At 40.0% G+C, this 22,135-nt stretch overlaps 1 protein-coding gene across 2 annotated transcripts; it reads right to left on the reverse strand.

The window, feature by feature from the left end:
* Positions 1 to 665: 665 nt before the first annotated feature.
* On the reverse strand, positions 666 to 20,643 carry LOC127631894 (pre-mRNA-processing-splicing factor 8). 2 transcript variants are annotated; one of them, XM_052110290.1, is made up of 42 exons: positions 20,549 to 20,643; positions 19,793 to 19,924; positions 19,547 to 19,715; positions 19,267 to 19,431; positions 18,942 to 19,160; positions 18,650 to 18,862; positions 18,427 to 18,552; positions 18,237 to 18,342; positions 17,933 to 18,123; positions 17,718 to 17,837; positions 17,316 to 17,625; positions 17,074 to 17,208; positions 16,820 to 16,949; positions 14,368 to 14,564; positions 14,040 to 14,246; positions 13,774 to 13,937; positions 13,540 to 13,666; positions 13,243 to 13,435; positions 12,840 to 13,027; positions 12,472 to 12,710; positions 12,216 to 12,362; positions 11,923 to 12,133; positions 10,774 to 10,890; positions 10,358 to 10,605; positions 10,045 to 10,224; positions 9,832 to 9,967; positions 9,557 to 9,726; positions 9,260 to 9,389; positions 8,426 to 8,572; positions 8,082 to 8,242; positions 7,723 to 7,914; positions 7,308 to 7,545; positions 7,054 to 7,182; positions 6,814 to 6,927; positions 5,737 to 5,910; positions 4,045 to 4,238; positions 3,007 to 3,246; positions 2,756 to 2,897; positions 2,514 to 2,654; positions 1,671 to 1,810; positions 1,331 to 1,533; positions 666 to 1,202 (listed from the first exon to the last, which is right to left on the reverse strand). In XM_052110290.1, exons 2-42 carry the CDS (start codon positions 19,911 to 19,913, stop codon positions 1,048 to 1,050), a joined length of 7,029 nt encoding a protein of 2,342 aa, XP_051966250.1. In that variant the 5' UTR covers positions 19,914 to 19,924; positions 20,549 to 20,643; the 3' UTR covers positions 666 to 1,047. The 2 variants fall into 2 exon arrangements, with proteins under 2 accessions (XP_051966250.1, XP_051966251.1); XM_052110291.1 differs by having other exon boundaries at positions 19,793 to 19,921; positions 20,549 to 20,632.
* Positions 20,644 to 22,135: the final 1,492 nt, after the last annotated feature.

Genomic DNA, 22,135 nt, shown 5'->3' on the forward strand with positions numbered 1-22,135 from the left:
TTCAGTTTCGTTGTGTGGGAAAGAATGACAATGAAACTCATTGGTGAACAGGGACAGCAGAAGGACGGTCTGCTAAATATCTCCTTTTGTGTTGCATTGCTAGCATGAAGTCATATGGGTTGGAAGTGGAACAACACGAGTGATCAAACGAAGACAAAAAATAAAACAAATTTGGTTGAACAATCCGTTTGAAAATAATATTCCCAGTTCAATACAAGTAAAGCTCAATCGACAGCATTTGTGGCATAATCTTGATTAACACAAATTCATTTGTCATCCCTTTATATATATAAAAAAAACACTTGGTGAGGCACTTATGGAGACGAATGGGGGCCAATTTTTGAATGTTAAAATACTAACTTTTTCAAAAGAATAGCCACAAGACAAACAATATATGTGTAAACATGAATTTAGTGTAATAACATTGGTTACATTTCTGTGTAAATCTATAACCAAATTTAACAACTTCGTTGCCATGACAATATTATGTCAACAAACCCTAAAATGACAATTTATACAATTTTACAGCTCAAATAATGTAATGTAATAATGTAAGGAGGGACATTATTTACCTTAAATTGAACTGACACTAAGTTTTTTACACTGCCAATTTTATGAAAGCAACAAAAATGATGACGAATGCAAATTCTTATAAAAGTGATGAGCTTTATTTAAACCCAAACTACAGTGTACATATCAGATGCACAACATAGCTACAGCGTACAGACAAATTACACCAGATTAATAAAAAAAAAAAGAAAAAGTACTACAAATGTTGATTATGAAAAATGGAACATATTTTTAGATGAGAATTTTAAGCTTCTCACATCTAGACAAAGCAGCACAAAATACACATTATCCAACTCAATGCCAAGCAAGTACATTTAAGCAATAAACAGATGGTTGACATACTCAGAGTTTCTAAGTGTTTACATTACTGCAAACCAGATGAATAAACTATGTTTTTGGTGAAAGAGCACAGCACAAAACATGAAGCCTTAGCCTGTTGGGTGCTTATCCAAATATTAATAGCCTCAGTCTGTGCCATTATGCGTACATATCCTCACGATCAGCATTGTAGATTTCACCCTCTTGCAGAGAAGCAAAGTTGAGGAAGTGAGATGGTCTGTGAACTTCATGGTAGAATTCTTTCGGGTTGGACAACTGTAGATCGTACTTCATGTTGGGATCATGACGGACACCTAGAATGACAGGGAAAGGGTAAGAAAAGCACATTGCCAAACAAAAAGAATGTCAACTGATAGGACCAACTCAAAGACGCAAATCATTTGAGGTGTAGTATTAAATTGAGTAATTAAGCTGCGCTCACCCATGAAGTTGTAGTTCCAGGAGACCTGGCCAGGCACCATGAAGAATCCCAGGAAACGGTCAGACAAGAGCATCTGGACTCTCTCATAGTGAGAGGGCAAGTAACCCTTGGGGTTATTACCCTTATCGGTGTTTTGCCTGCCCCACTCATATCCACTGGGTGTTAGCTTGTAAGCAGTCAGTGTGCAGGAACCAGGAGTGAAACTGGATGAGCAATCAAAAAGGCAATGTCATATTAATGTGCTAAATTTAAAAGCAGACCCTAGGAAATGCTAGGATGTTTGAATGAGACCACAGAGTAAATAAATTCAAAGAGAAACATGTTAGTGTTTGAATTATACCTGCAAGTAATAATGATAGTCTTCTCGCCATCCCAGGATGGGTTGTCTGCCATGACCTTTGCGTGGGTGGTGACATCCTGTGGAGACAGCTGGGGTGACTCATTAGGCTGTGTATGGATCCATCCAAGTGGTTCCATTTCCTAAACAAGAAGCAATACAAACTGTTTACAGATGGGAAGATAGAGAGTGACGACAAAAAACTAGGGCTATCAATTCAATTAAAATTATAATATATAATAAAAAATGATGAATAATACATGATCAAATTCAATGAAATCAAAATGTATCAAATTAATTGCAATTAATTGCATATATTAATACTTATAAAGTATCAAAATAAAGATAATATAATACAGAATTCAAATATTTACAGTAAACATTTAGACATTCATACTGAAATGTATCGCATGTGTGTCAGATGAGAAAAGCATTGATTAAGCAATCCAAAAAGAAGCTTTAAGTCAATATATTTTTTGTTTCATTTCCTTTTAATAGAACATGTTTCGTCAAGCTGTCAAGAATATTTATGTTCTGTGCAAGAAGATTAAAAATAGGTCCTGTGTGACATTGTCACTGCCTGTGAAGTTTGTTGAGACGCTCTGACTACCCCGTGCTGATGAGGCTTGTAAAAACATTACATCTATTTCAAGCTTGAATTGCTTTGGTGGTAGGAAAACATGTCATTTACGGAATTTCTGTACGGGTCAGGGGGTTGACGTAGTTTTATTATGGAATTTCTATATGGGTTAGGGGGTAAATTAATATAATTAAATGGCACAAAATTAACATGTTAAATCGTTAGCCTTACGTATAACACAATCCCTTATTGTATAAAATACTGACCTTCAAGTACTCATGTTGAGGCAGCTGGTTGGGCAGGTGAACGGTTTGATGTGTACCCCACTGTGGCACCATCACTATGCAGCGAATCTCCTTTACCTGAGGGTTATCTGGAGGGCTGGTTCCATAGAGATACCCTGCAATCTACAGTGAGGAAAAATATAGATGTAAACAGAACATACAATAATACATAAGGAGAAAAGGTCCACAAAAGACAAAATTCATAAAAAGAATTAAAATGTCACCTGGGCACGGAGATCTGAGATGCAGATGAACTTCTTCAGCACATTCTTGGGCAGGATGTAAGTATAGCCAGTTTCTTTGATGTCATCCGATGACACATAGATATGGTTGGTACGTAAGTGCAAGTTGGCAGCAGATATTGCCCTGTGAGATCAGGATAACAGTTTAACCAAAGTCAAGAGTTTTTTTTTACTCAAAAGATATGAGCAACATGGAAGGTATCTATCGGAAAATGTTGGATAGTGTTCCATACCTAACTCTCCATTCAGTTTTGGAGGAGAAGGTCTGCGTCTCGTAATTGCTGGTGGTCGAGGTGATAATCTCATCTCCATGCTTGTTGACCGTGCGAGTCTGTGTGGCCGTTAGCTGAGACTGTTCCTTGGTCTGCTTCTCAATCTCAGCTATCTGCTGCCTCTGCTGGGACGGAGCAGAGATTTCCATACCCAAGATGATGTCCCTGATCTCAGACTGGGTCAAAGATGCAACATTCACACTGTGGAGGAGGAAAAAGTCATGAACCTAGAACTGGAGTGCAGTTTGTGTTTGCACACATACACCGATCAGCCCTTGTGCCGTCAAAACAGCGCCAACCCGCATCTCAGAATAATAGCATGCCATTCTTCTCAACACAATTGTACAGAGTGGTTATCAGAGTTACCGTAGACTTTGTCATTTCGAACCATTCGCTGTTGAACTCTCATCAACAAGGCATTTCAGTCCTATCTAGCAAAAACAATCATGCCATGGTCCAAATCACTGGAGATAATCTTTTTCCCCATTCTGATGGTTGAAGTGAACATTAACTGAAGCTCCTGACCCGTATCTGCTTGATTTTATGCACTGCAACCAAATGTACCAAAATTGGCTGACTAGATAATTGCATGAATGATTGTTGGTGCAAGACGGGCTGGTTTGAGTATTTCTGTAACTGCTGATCTCATGGGATTTTCACACACAACAGTCTCTAGAATATACTCCGTATGGTGGCAAAAACAAAAATCATCCAGTGAGCGGCAGATCTGTGAACGGAACTACCTTATTGATGAGGTCAACAGAGAATGGCCAGATTGGTTCAAACTGACAATGTTTACAGTAACGCAGATAACCACTCTGTGCAATTGTGGTGAGAAGAATAGCATGCTATTATACTGAGATGGAAGTTGGCGCTGTTTTGGCGGCACAAGGGCTACATAATATTAGGCAGGTGGTTTTAATATTGTGGACAATCAGTGTATAACACCAATAAATCTTTTCGATATGCACTTGAAGTCAGCATTTGTTCAACACTCACTTGTTCTTCTTGCCATAATCAGCCAGGATGAGATCTTTGAGCTGCACCTCCACTTTAATCCACTCCTCATCGGTCAGAGTGGGCCAGATGTGGTGGGGCTCGGTGATGGTGGTCTTGTCAGGCTTAAGAATAACTTTGGCACGGTCATTGTTGACATGAAGTGCTCTCAGGATTAGGATCAAACGAGAGAATGCCTAGGCAAAAAAAAAATATACCATTTAAGGACTTTGTAGTAACGAGAAGTGTAACCCTAAGATAGCGCTTTTCCACCAACATGGTTCGGGGGCGGGTTCCTGGGCTGGTGCGAATTCTTGAACCATTCTGTACGTTTCCATCGCAGAAAAGGCAGTTCTGGAGCCAAAAATATGATTTGACACTGGCTCCAAAAGCTTTCTAGTCTCCACACAGGAACCGATTACGTCAGGGGTGGAAGACTATCATGTTTCGTCAACAAATTGAGATTTTTTTTTTTTTTTAAATAGCTACCTTCTGCAGCAAAGACTACTTCACTCTACAAAAACAATTAAAAAAAATAAAATAAAGATATCAAAAGCGTTCAGGTAATATGGATGAAACGAGCATTCTACTTGCGATATGGTCTTTACTGACATAGATGAATGAGAGAGTGCAAGATCGTAAAGGGGGAAAAATTGTCTACATTTACATTTATGCATTTGGCAGACGCTTTTATCCAAAGCGACTTAAAGTGCACTTATTACAGGGACAACCCCCCCGGAGCAACCTGGAGTTAAGTGCCTTGCTCAAGGGCCCAACAGTGGCATCTTGGTGGTGCTGGGGCTTGAACCCCTGACCTTCTGGTCAGTAACCCTGAGCCTCAACCACTCAACTGCCCCCACTGTCTACGAGAAGATCCAGCACAAACGGAGTGCAGGGACCATAAGAAGGACCTAAACAAAAGCAACAGTGGACAGAGCAAAAAAAAAAAATTAAAAAAAAATCGGACACCGACCAGCCTACAATCTAACCGGGACATTAAATTCAGCTAGTCAAGCTCGAGATAAACACTGAATTGCCAATGCCCTCTGCTCGCAGTACGTTATTATATTTGTCAACTTTGTTAGCTTTCCTCACACTGTTGTGTGAATTGTTTTGTTCAGTAAGGGGATTTTTGACCAGCTACTCTAACTTCAGAAGATAGCGGCTATCTATTAAATAAACTTAGGGATTCTCAATCAAGATGTGAACAAAACTCCAAAGATATCCATCTGCTACACCAATGTTAATAACAATTCCTCTGTTACAGTTTAAATAATTTAGCAAGTTAAGCCATAGTTCATACAAAATAATGTAATTATATTACCGGTTTTCTTTAGCATAGATGTAGTCTCTGACAATCTTGTTAAGCAATGTAAATAATGTTGGATTGTATTACCCCGTATATTTAAATATGTCCTCAAAAACATGAGTAAAAGCTGTACACAAACACTGTTGTGACGTGCAATGTTTGTTTATGGGCAGGTAGTCACGTAAACTTTTACGTCACCGTTTGGTTCTTAAGACAGTGGAAAAGAACAGCCGGCTTACGAAAGACTACAGATTGCCCAGGCGTGAACAAGCAGAGCACAGGCTTGGCACGTCAACCATCGCCATTTTGGTGGAAAAGGGCTAAGAGAAATCGGTTGGTTTAATTTTGATAGATGGTCAAAATTAGAGCAAAAAAGCTGTATTTACAGTGTAAGAAGAGATGGTCTTCAGCCAATCATCATACAGATTGAACAGAACCATCTGAGGCTCTGTGGCTTTCAGAATGAGGTCTCCAAACTTCTCCACCTTCAGACATGCCTGGAAGGGCAGCTGCAGTTCAGAGCCCTTGATGACAATGTTTGGGAAGTCCAACAAGTGCACCTGAGAAAATAGGGTAAAAATTGGTCAGCACATGCTTGATATAAATAATCTCCCAATTAGGGGTGGGATAACTTTTTTCTTTTATGCATCATGATTCAGAATAGATTTTGAGTTCAATTTAAACAGCGGCAGCATAGTGGTGCTTATGTGCAATACAAAGACAGAGGGAGATGCTAAAAACTAATGGTCAGACGGGCATATACTAAAGCCAATCATACCGCAGAATTTATCACAGTCTGGTTCAGGAGACATGGGAGATGTTTTTATTTTCTAATAATTTTCATCTCCTGCTTCCCAATGACTCTCTCCCCTCTTGCGGTCTATTGTTTTTGGCTGTTACACATTGACGGTCTCACGCTCGTCAAAACAGTGCGCACACAAGATGCTTGATTGATTTATTAAGCAGCCACCCGCTATTTGTGTCACTTTACTATCACCTGTAGTGTGGAAAGGAGAAGCTAACATCTCCACTCTAAAAGCAGATCTCTCATGTAGCCATCCTGGACCAGCAACCGATAGTTGTGGTTATAGTTATAGGCTAGAGATCAATTAATTCAAAATAAATAATTTCATACTGTGTGCATTTATAAAAAAAACATTTACAAGATGCAAAGTGATGCATTGAGAATTGTTTTGTTATCAAATCGTTACCCTATGAATCATAAGATTCACACCTCAACTCCCAATAGGTAGAAGTATACCTCCACACTAGTGGTGTCACTTTACCAAAATTTCAGTAGTCTGTACAGATACCAGTGAAATTTCACAGTTCTCAATACCACAGCAAACAATGCTAATATAATAATGTGCCATTGAACACACCAGTTTAATTCTTCAGCTTAGGTCCTTTTGACAACACCACTCCACACATTGTCTTTAACAGTTTTAGGGAGTTTTTCTAACCTCAAGTGGATCCAACATGCCCTTCCTGGTCACAATAATCTGCTTAGGCTGCTCTTCAACAGGCAGTGATCGGATAAGGGCAGCCACTTCTTCAGCTGTCTTCCACTTAGCCAGCTACAAGAACACAAAAACAGAAAATGAGCAACTCAGCAAAACGCACAGCCAAACAGCAGACTACTGTCTAAAGTAAAAAGGAAACGTATGGAGAAAAATACAAAACATATATAGTGACAGTCTGACCTGTCCGAGACGCTTTTGTCCTGCCCATACAGACGTGTGAATGATCTTCAGGAAAAGCTGTCCAGTTCTGGGGTTGAAGATGAAAATGGCTCCGTTGATTGGTTTGGTGGTCAAGTTGCCTTCAAAAGTCTAAAAAAAGGCACAGGAGAGATTAAATCAATATAAAAATTACACTTTTTTTTTTGCACCTAACACTTTGAAGATGGTGATATGAAGTCCCAGAGGGACATGTGAATGATGTTGCATTCACTTGCCTTGTGGATAGTGACTCTATACACATTGGTGTCATCCACAAACCAGATGATTTGATTGGAAAAGAGCTCTCCATAGTTCTGAGAAGATAGGTAAGGCTCAGTGGGCTCTGAAGAGTAGAGCTGCAGACCCTTGCGGATTCGCTCTCTCAACACATACAGAGCAGGGTTGGCCTTCATTATCTTCGCCATGGCCTGCTGGATCAACGGCTTGGCTCCAGGGAACCAGTTTCCATAGGCACTACAAAAAACAAAAAAAAAGACAATATCAAATAGTTGACAACAGCAATGTGCAGAGCAACATTCTCACCCTTTTTTTATGTGTAAACAAGACTGTACATAACTGTGTGATATTAACAGTTAAAACCAAAGATTTCTGAGTAATAGTCACTTGCATAACATGATATAAAACACTGACCTGTGCAGGTTGTATGCCAAATCAATAGCAATCAGGACCCCAGTGGGTGATGGGTAAATACTCATGTTGTCAGTTGTGTAATCCAGGAACTTGGCCCTTGCATATCTCTCAATGTCATGGGAGTCATAGTCACCCCATCTGAGCTGAATGTCAATCCAGTACTTCTGTGTTGTGGTGCTGTCCATAACATCCCTGTAGAAGGGAGCCAAAGGAAGAAATATTTAAAAATACAACATTCATAACCATTCGAGACATTTATATTTTCCATTTTTGTTAGATGTGATTGAAGACATGATATAAATTAGACATCAGCTTCTTGATATTTTAAATATGTGCTTGTTAAGCTCAGTAACACATACTTGGAGTCTGCTAGAAGTGAGGGGCGCGAGACGTTCCACTTGTAGGATGCAAACAACAGTATGTCAGCACAGGAGGAATTCATCTTGTATGACTTTCTGGGATGGATTGTCTCTTTCTGGACTGTCTCTATCTCCAGAGCATCCAGCTCTTGGTCAAACACCTGCATAGAACAAACAGAAGCTTACTTATGGCACCCAAAAGCATAACTGTGAATAGGTTAATTGTCTAACAGTTCGGACTAACGTGTAAACCACAGTAATGTTTCAGTGTGAAACAACCGTACAGTATCAATTTCTATTAAATATCAGGTACGTACAACAAGACATAATGCACATGTTCTTACCTGACAGAGATCCATGACAACGCTCTCATGAATCTTTTGCCACAAGTGAGCTCTGAAGATCTGGATCAGAGAGATCTTGAGGGTTGGAATTTTACCATGCATGAAGATTCCAGTGAGGTCCAACTGCACTTGGAAACCCACATAGACCTAAAAAGTAAAAAAAAACAATTTAAATGTTCTGTCTTAAACACCAGCTGGTTTTCCATCCAAATGTTTAAGAGCAATTTCTAAAAACTAAACAAAAGAAACTGAATCATTGTGCTTTACCAAACACTAGGTAATGCGCATCAAGTCGAAAAAGCCTGCCTTGTCAATGACGGAGCAGCTGAATGACCTCCTTGCTTCGAGGAAAGTTAGTTTTGTGGTATTGGAGCCATTGTACATTGTTTTATTAAAAGCTACCATAAGACAAAGAAGAATGAGTGTAATATCTCATATGAGGGCTGAAATGGCTGCGATGGCCATTCACAGCCAGCCGCTGTATAACTAGGAGTGCCACCTGTTCTGGCAGAATGTGAGGAAACTGCCAAGGGCTATGTTAGAAGAATTGTGTGCCAAGGTCATACCTTTCGTTGTCACATTAAGCTATCACACACCCATAACATGTGCACAAATGGTCAAAACATGCAACAGTTTAGCAAATAACCTATTAACATCAAACTTAATTTGCATTTTAACTTAAGAAAAAATATAGTAAATAAACAAGCAAATTTTTGCAAGTTTATGAACACATCAAGCATTTCCATTCAGGTTTGCTGAAGCACAAATTTAAAATTCACATTAAAATAGTTAATGTTGGAACCCCAGTAAATAGCTTAGGGGATCCAGACATACATTGGCTCTGTTGATTGTAGGAGACCACCACAAAGTGAATCGTCGGTTAGGAATCTGGTTCAGACCAGATCTCTGAGCATTGGTGAGTTTCTTCCATTTCATGGACTCCTCGAAACCACTGGCTTTCTCCCTATGGAAAATGAAAACATTGATTGAGAATCTAGAACCAGCAAACCACCAAGGTATGAAGACAAAAGAACACCCAACCTTAACTGAACTTCAAAATACAAGTTTAAGTTTTATTAAGGCTCTACATTAAACATTTAGTCCCAACTTCACTACACCGAAAGGGTTTACCAGAAAAGACCCTCCCAGGTGGGGAAGTAGGTTCCCTTGAACAGCGTATGCTCTAGAATTCCCTCCACTCCTCCAAGAGCTTGGATCATGTCTGTACGGTAATTGTTCAGATTCCACAGTTTTCCATCATGCCTTTGGTGGGTCCACCAGAATGGATTTTGCTTCAGCACCTGAAAACACACTCCAAAGCTTTAAACACAACACCCAAACACATCTGAAAAATCCATGGCATTGTTTTAACAGCCCATTCATGTCCCAGAGGGAATGACCTTTACCTGATATTGCTTGAAGTCTGTTCTGACTCTCCAGCCCTTGTCATAAGCAAGAGTGTGTCTGTCTTTCTGGAAGAGTGTGTTGATACGTGGAATACCTCTGTCCCAGGAGTCTTCCAGATCCTCAAGTGTCAAACGCCTGAGTACGATCAAATTCTCATTAATAAGACTGAACATAGGACCTCAAAATGTAGGTTTGGCTGCATGAAAAAGTACCTGTTCTGGGCAATGGCTTCCTGTCTCTTGAGAGCATATTCAGCCCAAACTCTCTGGGAGTCAATGAACTCGCTCTCCCAAGGCTGGATGTAACGGTACAGATTAGGAATGAGCTGATCCTCCTCATGACTCATACCAGAACGGAAATGAGTGATGCCCACATCAGTTTGTTTGGACCATCTAAGATGACACAGAGGAACTTTATGAGGGATCCAAAAAATAATCTAAATCTAATGCAATTTTCATCATGTTGGTTTGGAATTGACAGATTCAACAGTGAACATTTCAAAGCCTTATTGTGCAAATAATTTACCTCAGATCAGACTGTGGGATCAGTACATGTCCCATGGAAAGCATCCCCAGACCTCCCAACTCCTTGGGGGTGTAAAACACAACAGGAGGAAAACGGCTGGGCATTTTGGAGTTCAGGCCAATCTTGATACGGGTTTGGATCTTATTCTCACACTTCACCAGCAGATCCAGCAGCTCCTGCGTGTTGACCACAGCTTCACGGAAGTATGTCATCAGACCAATCAGAGCAGTGTTCCACTTGTTCACAATCTGAGGAAGTTTGAACACACAAATCATGGTAAGGAGTTAGACATAACGTTGAGCTCTGCAGATATTAACTGACAGTACTACCTTTCTTAAATCAATAAAAGTAGTCAATCATTTAAATATAGCGTGTTTATTATTTCTATTTAGTTGGATGAGATTCAAGGCTCATACCTTGGTGAAGGTGGTTGAGCCAGAGGCCATCAGAATCTGTCGTACTCTGTTGTGGAACCTCTGCATGGACTCATCATCTACACGCAAGAAACACTGAGCTGTTCTTTCCTTTGTTACCTGAAAATCAATATTAAAAGGCAATTATCCACTAGCTATTCCTGATTTACAGATTTGCAAACAGTATTAAAGTTGTCAAAAGTACTGGTACTCCAGTACCAGGTCAGTGCTAAAATAAAAAAAAAAGCTGCCCCGATACCAGTGTTTCTGCAGTACCGGTAGTGCTGAACACAGACTTGATTCGGTACCCGCAAGCTGTCAGACTGACACACGACAGCCTTCAAATGCTCACACACTTAAAGTTTGTGCTTGGTTTTCTCATTTTAGACAGAAATGCATAATTAATCAAATTAAAATTGTGATAAGTCCAAGTGTGATTATTAAACCGCAAAAGGCTGCAATCTTAGTAATCATGAGCTGCCTACTTTAAATAAATGTGTGAAGCAGACATTTGCACTGTATGAGATAACAGAGCACTAACCCACTATGAAGTGAGTAGCACACGGACCATATACCTGCATTTATATAATTCAATCACAGCATTTGCACTTTAATGATCACACTTGGTCATGTAGCGAAACTGATCATCTGTCAGAAGCTTTTGTCAAACCGTGTCAAAATAAAAGCTAGATGCCTGAAATTGAAGAAATTGCAACAGAAAAGTAAAATCTAATATTCACTATAGTAATATTAATAATAAAATAATTAAACCATATATCACAAGAGTGCCGTTGTTCTGAACAAATGTCTGTTAAAAAAATGAAATGGTATGTTGAAAAGTAATTGTTCTATTTTTACTTGTTAAAGTTAAGAATTACTTTGATTTAGACACCATTTTGATGATTAAACTAAACTATAAAATATGGAATTAATAAATTAATAAAAATAAATGGAATTCAGTGCATATTTAATTGAAAAACACTTGAAAGAAACATGTTTATTTTAAGTGTTTACATTGAAAATTAACTTTAAATAGACTAAAGCAGTGTGTTCAATAGCACATTTATGCTGTAGTATCAAAATTGGTATCAAGAAACACAAAATTTCACTAGTATTGGTAACAACTACTGGAATTCTGGTATTATTTGTTACCTCATTCTGCAAATTCCAGACACCATCTTTGTGTGTAAACTCCTCATAACTGGTGCGGCACTTGGGCAGGATACGACACTCAAAGCCACACATGTTGAAGAGGAGATTGGGGTTGTCCTTGCTGTAGACTGACACAAAGCTGTTCTCCCACTGAACTGTGGTTACAGAACGAGGGAGGCGATTCTTGATGTCCCAGAACACAGCACGGCCCCTGGGACATTTAAAGGAATCTCAGTTACACAAAGTACATTTCAGTCTACTTTTCATTAAGTATAAATGAATAGAGGGCTTACAAGTTCACATCATGTTTCATCAGTCTCATCCTAGCGTCTCTGGGCCAGCATTTCTTATTGTTGTAGCCTACAATGTTCTCATTGTTGGGGTCAGGGTGCTCAGTCAGATACCTTTGGATCAGATCTCTAGCCTCATCAGCAGAGAACCTGTGGATAAAGGGGTAACCTGAAGATAAAACTTTTGCTACTGTATAGTCAGAACATAAAAATGTTGCACCACCGGAGATGAAAATTGCACTATGTCTGCTTATCTGACCTGAAGAAAATGTGAATACGGTCTATGTATCTGCAGTACAGGCGGATGGGATGCGCACTCTCAGTGACCGTGTCCTGGAAGCTGAGGAAGTCATTGGGCATCTGAGGAGGTCCAGCCATCTCACTGGCTCTTTGCAGACCTAGCACCAGCAGGTCCATCACAAGCCCATAGTACTGCACGATGAAAGAGGCAAACTGCAGCCCACGGATAATACCGTATGAGTTGGTATGGTTCATGTCCTGTTAGGAGACAACAAAGAAAGCTAAAATCAGAGAAGTCAAAGAAAATTTCAATTAAGTAAGATTTTACATTTTCAAACATTCAGAGGGAGAAATAGAAGTCTGCAAGGGACTCTTATGTGTGCAGACCTTATAATTGATGACAACGTTGTTTTTGGCTGTCATGTAATCAGCAATGTTGTGATCCACAATGAGACGCAGAAGTCTGTTCAGCAGCGTCAAGTCAATCTTCTCATACATCTTCTCATAGCGAGACTCCAGCATGACGTTACACTCACCTTCTGCCGTTTCCCACACATCCTGCAGGTTGTTGATTCCTGGAGGGAATAATTTAATGCTTGTAAAAAGACATTAAGAAGTATTTTCACAAATCAATGGCTATTGCTAATCAGTTTCCTGAACACACATTGCTAAACAGCAATGATGATCTGTTCATTAACTATTTTCAGAGTACCATAATAATATTATTAGTGTTTAAAGTCCTTATCATTCATGCCAACCAACAGAAGGCAGTATGAGTTTCCTGTCTTACCTTGGCACCATTTGTACACCAGCAGAGGTGGTGGCTCTGTGTCAGCTGGTTTGATCCAGGGTGGAAAAAGTCTGCGCTTGTCTGCCTCATACCACAGGTACTGATCCAAGTAGGCATCTGTAATCTTCTCCAGAGGTTCAACATCATAAACTGGCACCAGATGACTGTAGAGGTCCATGAACTCAATGCCCACCTACAGAGGAAAGCATATCAGTAAACACAAGCTAGGACCAGCAACGGACTAAGAAGGCCCTAGTGGTTCTATGAAGTGCACTGAAATGTTGCATGAGCGCTAACCTCTTTGAAGGCTCTCTGAGTGAGGAGATGACGTTTGATTCTGGACAGAGCCTCATGAGGGTTATCATAAGCCTGCTCAATCAGACCCAACTCCTCACGCTGTGACTGGTTCAGCCTCGACTTCACACTAGAATTCAGAATACAAAGTCATGAAAGATGACAATTTCAACAAACAAGTACTCTAAAATATAGTGATATTATAATGATCTCAGAAGTAGGTGGTGCTGGCCTAACCTGTAAGCCTCCTTGAGTCTCTCCAGAGCCAAGATGAGCAGTTTAGTGTCATGTTTGTATGAGAGAGGAGGGAATGGAATTGGAGAGAAGCGACGACTCTCCAGCCAGTGCACGGTGGTTGTGTAGATGGCCACAGCCTCTTCAGCGGTGATGTAAGGCCCATCCTACAAGATATAAGCATACATCAGCATTAACTGTATTCTTTCACAGAAACAGTGTTTTTGAAGCCAATAAAGTAATCTTATTATGTTCCCAAAAAAATGCACCTTCAGGTAATTGTGCTGCCTCTCCTGCTCAGCCTTGAGGTAGAGTCGAGTGAGACGTCCCAGGTTCTTTTTGCACACAGTCTTATCCACAGTGGCTCCTCGTCTGATTCTCTCGCGGTTGTAGTGAGCGGTGTTGGTCCACCAGTCAGCTTTCGCCTTCACATAGCGGAGGATCATGTTCTCAATTGGGGTTGGAAGTCCTGGAACCTGCAAAATCATGTTCTCCCTTAATAATGATAAACTTGTGATATGTTGTGAGGCACATGCTAACTAGAAGTAAACCATAATATAACATAGATGGGCACCATTCCATGCAAGAAAGCTGTACCTTCCAAGGGATGTTAGCCTTCCAGCACCTCCACGACTCACTGAGGTGCTGCAGGATGGTTCTGGCCTTGTTCTGCTTGATACCCTCAGGCATCATGTCCAGGATGTCATGCATCACAGCAGCTCTCAGCTCCAGATCAAAGTGAGATTCCACACGCTGTTTGGTCACAGTCTTGGCAACACCCTTAGAGTGTCGACCTAAAGGGCATTACATTGATTTTACAACGTTCAATCTTATAACATTCGACAAAAAAATTAAAAACATTTTAATAAACGAATGCGGTCAATTGATAATTTCTCATCATGATTAATCACAATTTTTCATAGTTAATTGCGATTAATCACAGATTTTGAAAGTGATGAAATTTTACTTTATACACTTCCTGTCAAAATGAAAGTACAACCCCAATTCCAACAAATTGTGACTATGAAAAATGCTAATAAAAACAAAAAGGAGTGATTTGTAAGTTATATTCACCCTTTGCTATATTGAAAGCCTTACAACTACACATTATATGATGTTTTACCTTGTGAATTTTTTTGAAAATGTACAGTAATTTCAAATCAGATGATTGCAACACACTCCAAAAAAGTTGACAGGCAATTCAAGACTAATAATAATTTGACGAGTTGATATAACAATGGCGATGTGAAACAGGTTAGGCAATGTCACAATACTGTATATGGAGCCTCCAAAAACAGCCTAGTCCTTCAAGAGCAAGGATCATACAAGACTTGTCAATTTGCCAAGAGATGCTTCAGCAAATAATCCAGCACTTTGAGAACAATATTCACAAAAGACAAATTGGTAGGAATTTTGGCATTTCACCCTCTGCAGTGCACAATATATTTAGAAGATTCAAGTAATCTAGTCAAATCTCAGAGCGTAAAGGGCCAGATGAAAACCACTTCTGAATGCATGCGATCTCTAATCCCTTAGATGTCACCGTCTTAAATGGCATTCATCTGTAATGGATATCATGAACATGGGCCTGGGATAACTTTAGTAAACCTTTGTTAGTCAACACCACTTGCCGCTGCATCCACAGATACAAGTTATGTCTTTACTATGCAAAGCAGAAGCCCTACATCAACAATGTCCAGAAACACTGCCGACTTCTCTGGGCTCGTTCTCATCTTAGATGGAAAGTAGAACAGTGTAACTGTGTTTTTTGGTCTGAAGAGTACACATTTCAAAATGTTTTAGAAAAAAAGCCATCGTGTCATCCAGGCCAAAGGAGGAAAAGGGACACCCAAATTGTTATTAGCTTCAGGTCCAAAAGCCAGTGTATGTATGGGCCAGGGGTGTGTCAGTGCTCACGGCAAGAGTAACTCGCACATCTGTGAGAACACCATGAATGCAGACAGATATGTAAACATTTTTGATAAAAATATATTGCCATCCAGCACAGTCTTTACCAGGGACGTCCCTGCATTTTCCAGCAGGACAACTTCAAACCAAATACTGCCTGGATTTCAAGTGCATGGCTGTGTAAGAAGAGAGTGCGTGTCCTAGATCACCCTGTCTGCAGTCCTGACCATCTCCAATTGAGAATGTGTGGCGCATTATAAAGCAAATCATACGGCAATGAAGATCCCGTACAATTGTGCAGCTAAAGACCTACATAATGGATGAATGGGGAAAAACTCTTAATAATTGTTATTAGAAGAAATGGTGATGTTTCACAGTGGTAAACACATGACTGTCTCAACTTTGTGTTGCAATCCAATTTAAAATTACTATACATAAAAAAAATTAACTATGAAATCTGTGTAAAACATCGTATATAATGTGTAGAGAAGTGCTTTCAATATAGCAAAGGGTGAATATAATTTACAAATCACTAATTTTTGTTTTTATTAGCATTTTTCATACAGTCCAAACTGGTTCAGAATTGGGCTTGTATTTCCTTAGGACCAATTTTTTTACAATAATGCTTTATTAAAGTTTTCAGAGCAAAGCTCTCAAAGTATAAAAACAAAATCACTAAAATAACACCAATTTAAGTAACATTAAACCCTATTAAACACAAGCGGGAGGTTGATTAATTGAAAAAACGAGTCCAAATAGATTGCGTATATTGTTATGCGCATTCATGTCAGGGCATCAACACCAGTGTCAAGCGCCCTTTTGACCTCTGCAAGCAGACAACGACTCATTCTGTTTTTAACGTTATAGTTAAGAATTGACCTGCTTCTGTGGTAATCAAATTGTACCTTACAGAGGCTGCAAAGAACTCATCTAGACTTGTTTTGCACAATAGCATTAAAAGGTCCTTTGTCCATCACTTGACACAGACTCGCTGTTGTGTGTGTGTGTGTTGTGTCAGCGTAATGACACCGGGCAGACACATCGCAACACATAGAACTCACACGGAGCTGAATAAAATGTCACACGTTAAACTTTAAATTAATATACGCATTACCACTTTAAAAAGACAACCAAATTTTACCCTCAAACTGCCTAGCCAGAAGGTTGCCGAGCCATCGCTCCAGAAGAGGGGTGATGCCTCTCATGAAGAACAGCCAGACTCTCCATCCTGGAGCCCAGAAACCACATCCTGGTCCTTTTCCAACTGGGCCCTTAACAAAACAAAAAAAAACAGCAATCTTAGATTCAAGGAATAGCACCAATCCTGACACAGTTACAGGCAACACCGATACACTTGACAGAGTGACATGTTTGGTTGCACAGAGTATAACTCACTGTGTTGAAGCGGTAGTAGATGAGATGCTTCAGGTCTTTGCACATTCTGATCTGTCTCATGAGCTTGTACTTGTAGCGGTACATGCCAGTCAGTTGACCCACATGGGCAAAGATGTACTGCAAACCATCTGACAGCTACAGCACAAAGACAAAAAGCAAGCTTTAGGAGACAATAAGGTATTTGCCCCTCATACATATGCAGATTGCAGTTAACATGTGCTCTATTGTTTTGTATAATGTACCTGGAACGCATCAACATTTCCAAGCCTGTACTGCACATGACTGTCCACCACAAGCTTGCTCAAACGCAGAACCTCACGGCACAAATGGAACGCATTCCCAAATCTGGACTTTTTACGCTCCTTAGTAGTGAGGGTCTTGACAGGCTTCAAGTTGAAGTTGTAGTCCAAGTGAAGATAGTTGAGGTTCTTTCTGTGAATTAGCAGGTTTAGCATGTTGTAGCCCTGCCGGCACACCTGGAGGCCAACCTCCACCCAGTCCAGCTTTGTAGACTGGAAGAATTTGGTGGCCTTGAAGGAGCGGAACAGGTATCTAAAGATGACAGAAAAAAGAAACCAGCCATTGTTAGATGCATAAGACAAAGTATTCATGAATAACATGTTCTCAAATTAATTTCTGCTCACCTCTTTTTCTGTGCTTTCGGTGGTCTGTGTTTCAGAGCATTCAGCACATAGTACTTCAGGAGCTTCTGGTAAGACACACGCACCTTCACAGGTTGGCCTGCAGGACAGTGCTCACGGTACCTGGGGACATTAGGAGAGAATTAATAAAAAATACGAATAAAAGGACCCCAGATGAATGATGTGGTAAAATGACAATTATACTGTTCAATGCCAACCAGTTTTTGATAAGGGGGACATCAATGGCTCGTCTGGTCCTTCCTGAACGGAGATTAAATGGACGAGGTCCCCACAACAATGCAATACCATTTGCGGTGTTGTCAGTGTAGAGGGGCGTCTCCTTTAAGAATGGATCCACGTAATCAGGCAGTTCAAATTCTTCATCATCATCTGGCAATGGCTCCTGGCTCTGTGAAGAAAACAAACTAAAAATTAACATGAGCAGGAGTAAATTTGTGAGATGGAAACAAGACGAATCAATTTACAGCCACATTATAAGTAGAATACACTTCAGTTACTGACTTTTACAGAGTGCCTGTGAGAGATGGGGTTGATCAGGGGGTCGAAGTAAAAGGCAGGCAGATCCGGATCCTCAGTCTTGATGAACACCACGTTGGGTGTATGGTACCTACAGAGTAGTCACAAATAAGTGGTTTAATACAAGTAGTATTCTGCACATTCATATACACAAAGGCATAATAGCAATCTGTACCAGTTGAGGTGCACATGATGTGGCAGGTTATTGTACAGGTAAGGGAATGCAATTTTGTATTCTGTCCTGACTGGCTGTCTGATGATAATCTTGTTGATGTCATTGAACTCATTCCAGTCTTCATCCCTGAAAAAGAGATACACCAGTTACACTTCTGCAGTACAGAGAAAGTTGTGACAGATTATGCTACAAGATGCGCTTCTGAACTGGAGACGGCACATACTGTAGGTTAATATCTCTGACAAGGGGTTCAAATTTGGGCCCTCCAGGAATGGCCATGTTCAAAGCCTTGGAGGTGAAGAAAGCCTTCAGGTCAAACAAGTAAAAGTAGTTGCCATCCACCAAATCAGTCAGCAGCTGGTTGGCCAGTCGATATAGTGTGGACATCATCGGCAAAGTGAATTGCCAGCGTCTGTATGTGGTTCCATTCACATATCTGTGGAAGGAAAAGATCATTTGAGCAAGAGGAGGGATAGACTTATCCTTGTGTTTTTATAACTTTCACCAGCACTCACTTGGTGGTGTCCTTCAGGGGCTGATGCTCATAAAACCATTCTGCCACAGAGGAGTCTTCCTCTGTATCCAGTTCCATCTGGATTGCCTCCAAGGGCTCTACATCCAGAATGTTGTCTGCATAATCCAATGGAGGCTCTTCATCATCAAATGGGGGGAAACGCATGCGTTTGAAGTGACGTCTGTCTCTCTTCTCCCGACGCATCATGATCCACATTGTGCTGGTCAAAAAAGAACAATTCTTTAAATCTCTGCCGGAAACACGCAAAGGACACCAGATTATATTATTTGTACTTTGAGGCCACCTTATTGAATATCATTATTTACCCCCACTGTGCAATGTATACTGGCTCAATAATCCATGGGATTTCGTTTACGAAAGAAATGGCGCCTGTTATGTGGTAGAGTACAGGAACATCCCTGATCTGCTCCCAGGGCATGGGCATGTTCTCCAGCAGTTTGAGCACTGCATGTGGCATATATTTCAGGGCTCTACAAATAGAGAGCAACATATATTCATGTAACTTGCATATAAAAATCAATTGCCAAAGCATAAATCTAATGAACAGACTGACTGCCATGGTAATGTGATTGCAAATGTGCTTACCCAAGGTAGACCCTCTTGTCATGACGAAATTTCCTGTTGGTCATGTCACCATGATCCCTGATGATTTTGCGAACATGCTCAGGTGGCATGTCCTCTTTCTGGGCATCCACAAAGCCAAATTTCCTCTTCTCTGAGTAGCGTTTTGCCTGCAGCTGCTGCCATTTCCGAGCTGTAACGGCGAGGCATTGTTACCCAAGCAAACAAAAAATCTGCACAATGCAACAATAAAAAGTAATATGAACACACCTTTCTCTTGCAGCTTTTCCTCCGTCATGTAATCTGGTATCGGAGCAGCAACAGGAGGTGGTGGAGGAACACCTGGAGGCATTGTTCCAGGAACACCTCTGTAGGAGAATGCAGCTGCCATGGCAGCGTCTACTGGAAAGGAATAACAATGAAACTAAAATTGATTGAGACCAACCAACAAAATATAAACTTAAAAACTATGTCATAGATGATCAGAAACCGTAGATACTCATAATACACTCGAGCTGATTAATACATGCAAACTCATAAGATCCACACTAGCTACTAATTTAATTGAGGTTATTTAAATGAATATTCACACAGGCTGAAATTTGTGGCTAATAAACGATTATCGAATGCAAAAAGTTTGTACAAATATAATATCCAAATCTCATCAAGATACTTTGCTGTGTCTGACTTGGCTATGGCGCCTGAATTGTTTTTCTCATCGCACTGAATCTATTCAGCCACTGTTTATTCAGAAAAGACCACGAATAAACCCGAAGTGCCCGTCGGATACGTTTTTATACAACCAGCAGTCCAAGTAAGCAAATAATCATGAATATGAGATTTGTAGATTATATTTAGTTTCTTTACTTTCAACAAAGCAGCATTTAGCACGTTAGCTTAGCTTAACTCGTATAACACTACTAGCTAATTATTTCCGTAAACAAACATTACCAGAGATAAAATAGTGACTTTTATAAAGAGCAAATGAAAACTGAAAGCGTTAGCATGACAACAAATATAGTTTACTGTATTTAAAAGCGGTTTATCTCCAGTGAATGTAGTTCTCTGTTGGATTTGTGTCTGCGGAATGGCGAACCGTGCACGTTGTGCTTACAACCTATCGATTCACGGAGGAGTTTTACGTATCTTCCGGATTCTTTCTCAACGGATGTGATATTCACTTACGACACCGAACGTACGAAAATGCGTAGGGCCCAAATGACACCGGATATGAAAAGCTTCTTCTTCTCTTGTTTATTGGCGGTTTGCTTTTGGTGCATTACCGTCACCGACTGAACTGGAGTGTGAAACATCGATGCGGAAGGAGCTCTTACTCATATACAGGGTTGGTATGGAATGATATTAATCTCATTATTATTAATGAATGCACACACACTTATTCATGTACTAGATACATTTTGTGAATGTATTTTACTAACCACAAACAAATGCCATTTGATTTGAATCTGTGGAATTCGGGATTGAATGATTGTGCAGCGATTTGTACAAATACAGACATGTTTGCAAATAAACATGTTCTATTCTACATTAATAAATCAAAAATTGCTCATGCAAAAATTAATCCGTGCATTTGTGGATCAGAAGACACGCGTGCATTTATTGACATCTTGTTCGAATCGATCGTGTTCGGTTCATTTGGATTTTGAGACTTCCTTTTCGCAGTTTACAGCATTCCACCCACACATACACACACACACACAACTAACGAACAAGCCAGTGCTCTTCATTAACGTGAACACGATTCGTAAATGTGTGTCACTATACAATGAAACAAATGCTTTTCAACCGGTGTCTGTAGAATTAACAATTACATAAATGTGCAGCAATTTGTACAAATAAAGTCATGTTTGTGAGTATAAATGTTCTGCTTTGTATTAAAGTGTGACAATTTCCGCGTGCAAAAAGGAATCCGTGCATTTCTGGATCAGGCGACACGCGTGCATTTATTGAGTCCTTGTTCGAGTCGATCCTGTTCGGTTCATTTGGATTTTGAGACTTTCTTTCCGCACTTTCCGCACTGAGGATCCACACGCAACTGAAAGGCAAGGCAGGCAGCTACCACTAGATGGCAGTCGCAGAGAATTACCGAGTTGGCTTGCCCTGGTTTGAGAACAGGTGATAATGGACATTTTGGCATTCTCCCGAAGAACCTTTAAAACATGGATAATACCATTTTAAACCAACAAGCTGGTTGGGTAAGTAACACTAATCTTTTTTTCTTTTTTTTCTTTTATTGCATACTGAAAAGAAGAAAAAAAAGTAACTTCCTATAGACTAGCAAGTTAAAAACAATGTACATTTGATATATTTGACATATTAATTACATTTTATAAATATTCATTTGATGAGATATTAACAAAAAAATGTTGGCTCTTCATTATGTATGTTAGATTATTGTTTAGAGTGCGAGCTGATCAGGGAGGAGAGAATGTTGGCGTGGCTCGTCTGATGTTTTCTGTACGTGGAGAAACTGCAAGAAAAACAAAACTAAGGACACTTGAGACAAATGTCAAAAGGTAGTGTGTGGGATCTACACATGGAAGGTAGAGAGTACATGTGTTGAGGAATCGATCCACAAGCGTCAGTGAATGA

Source organism: Xyrauchen texanus, chromosome 38 (genome assembly GCF_025860055.1).
Source record: "Xyrauchen texanus isolate HMW12.3.18 chromosome 38, RBS_HiC_50CHRs, whole genome shotgun sequence".
Classification (NCBI taxonomy): Eukaryota; Metazoa; Chordata; class Actinopteri; order Cypriniformes; family Catostomidae; genus Xyrauchen; species Xyrauchen texanus.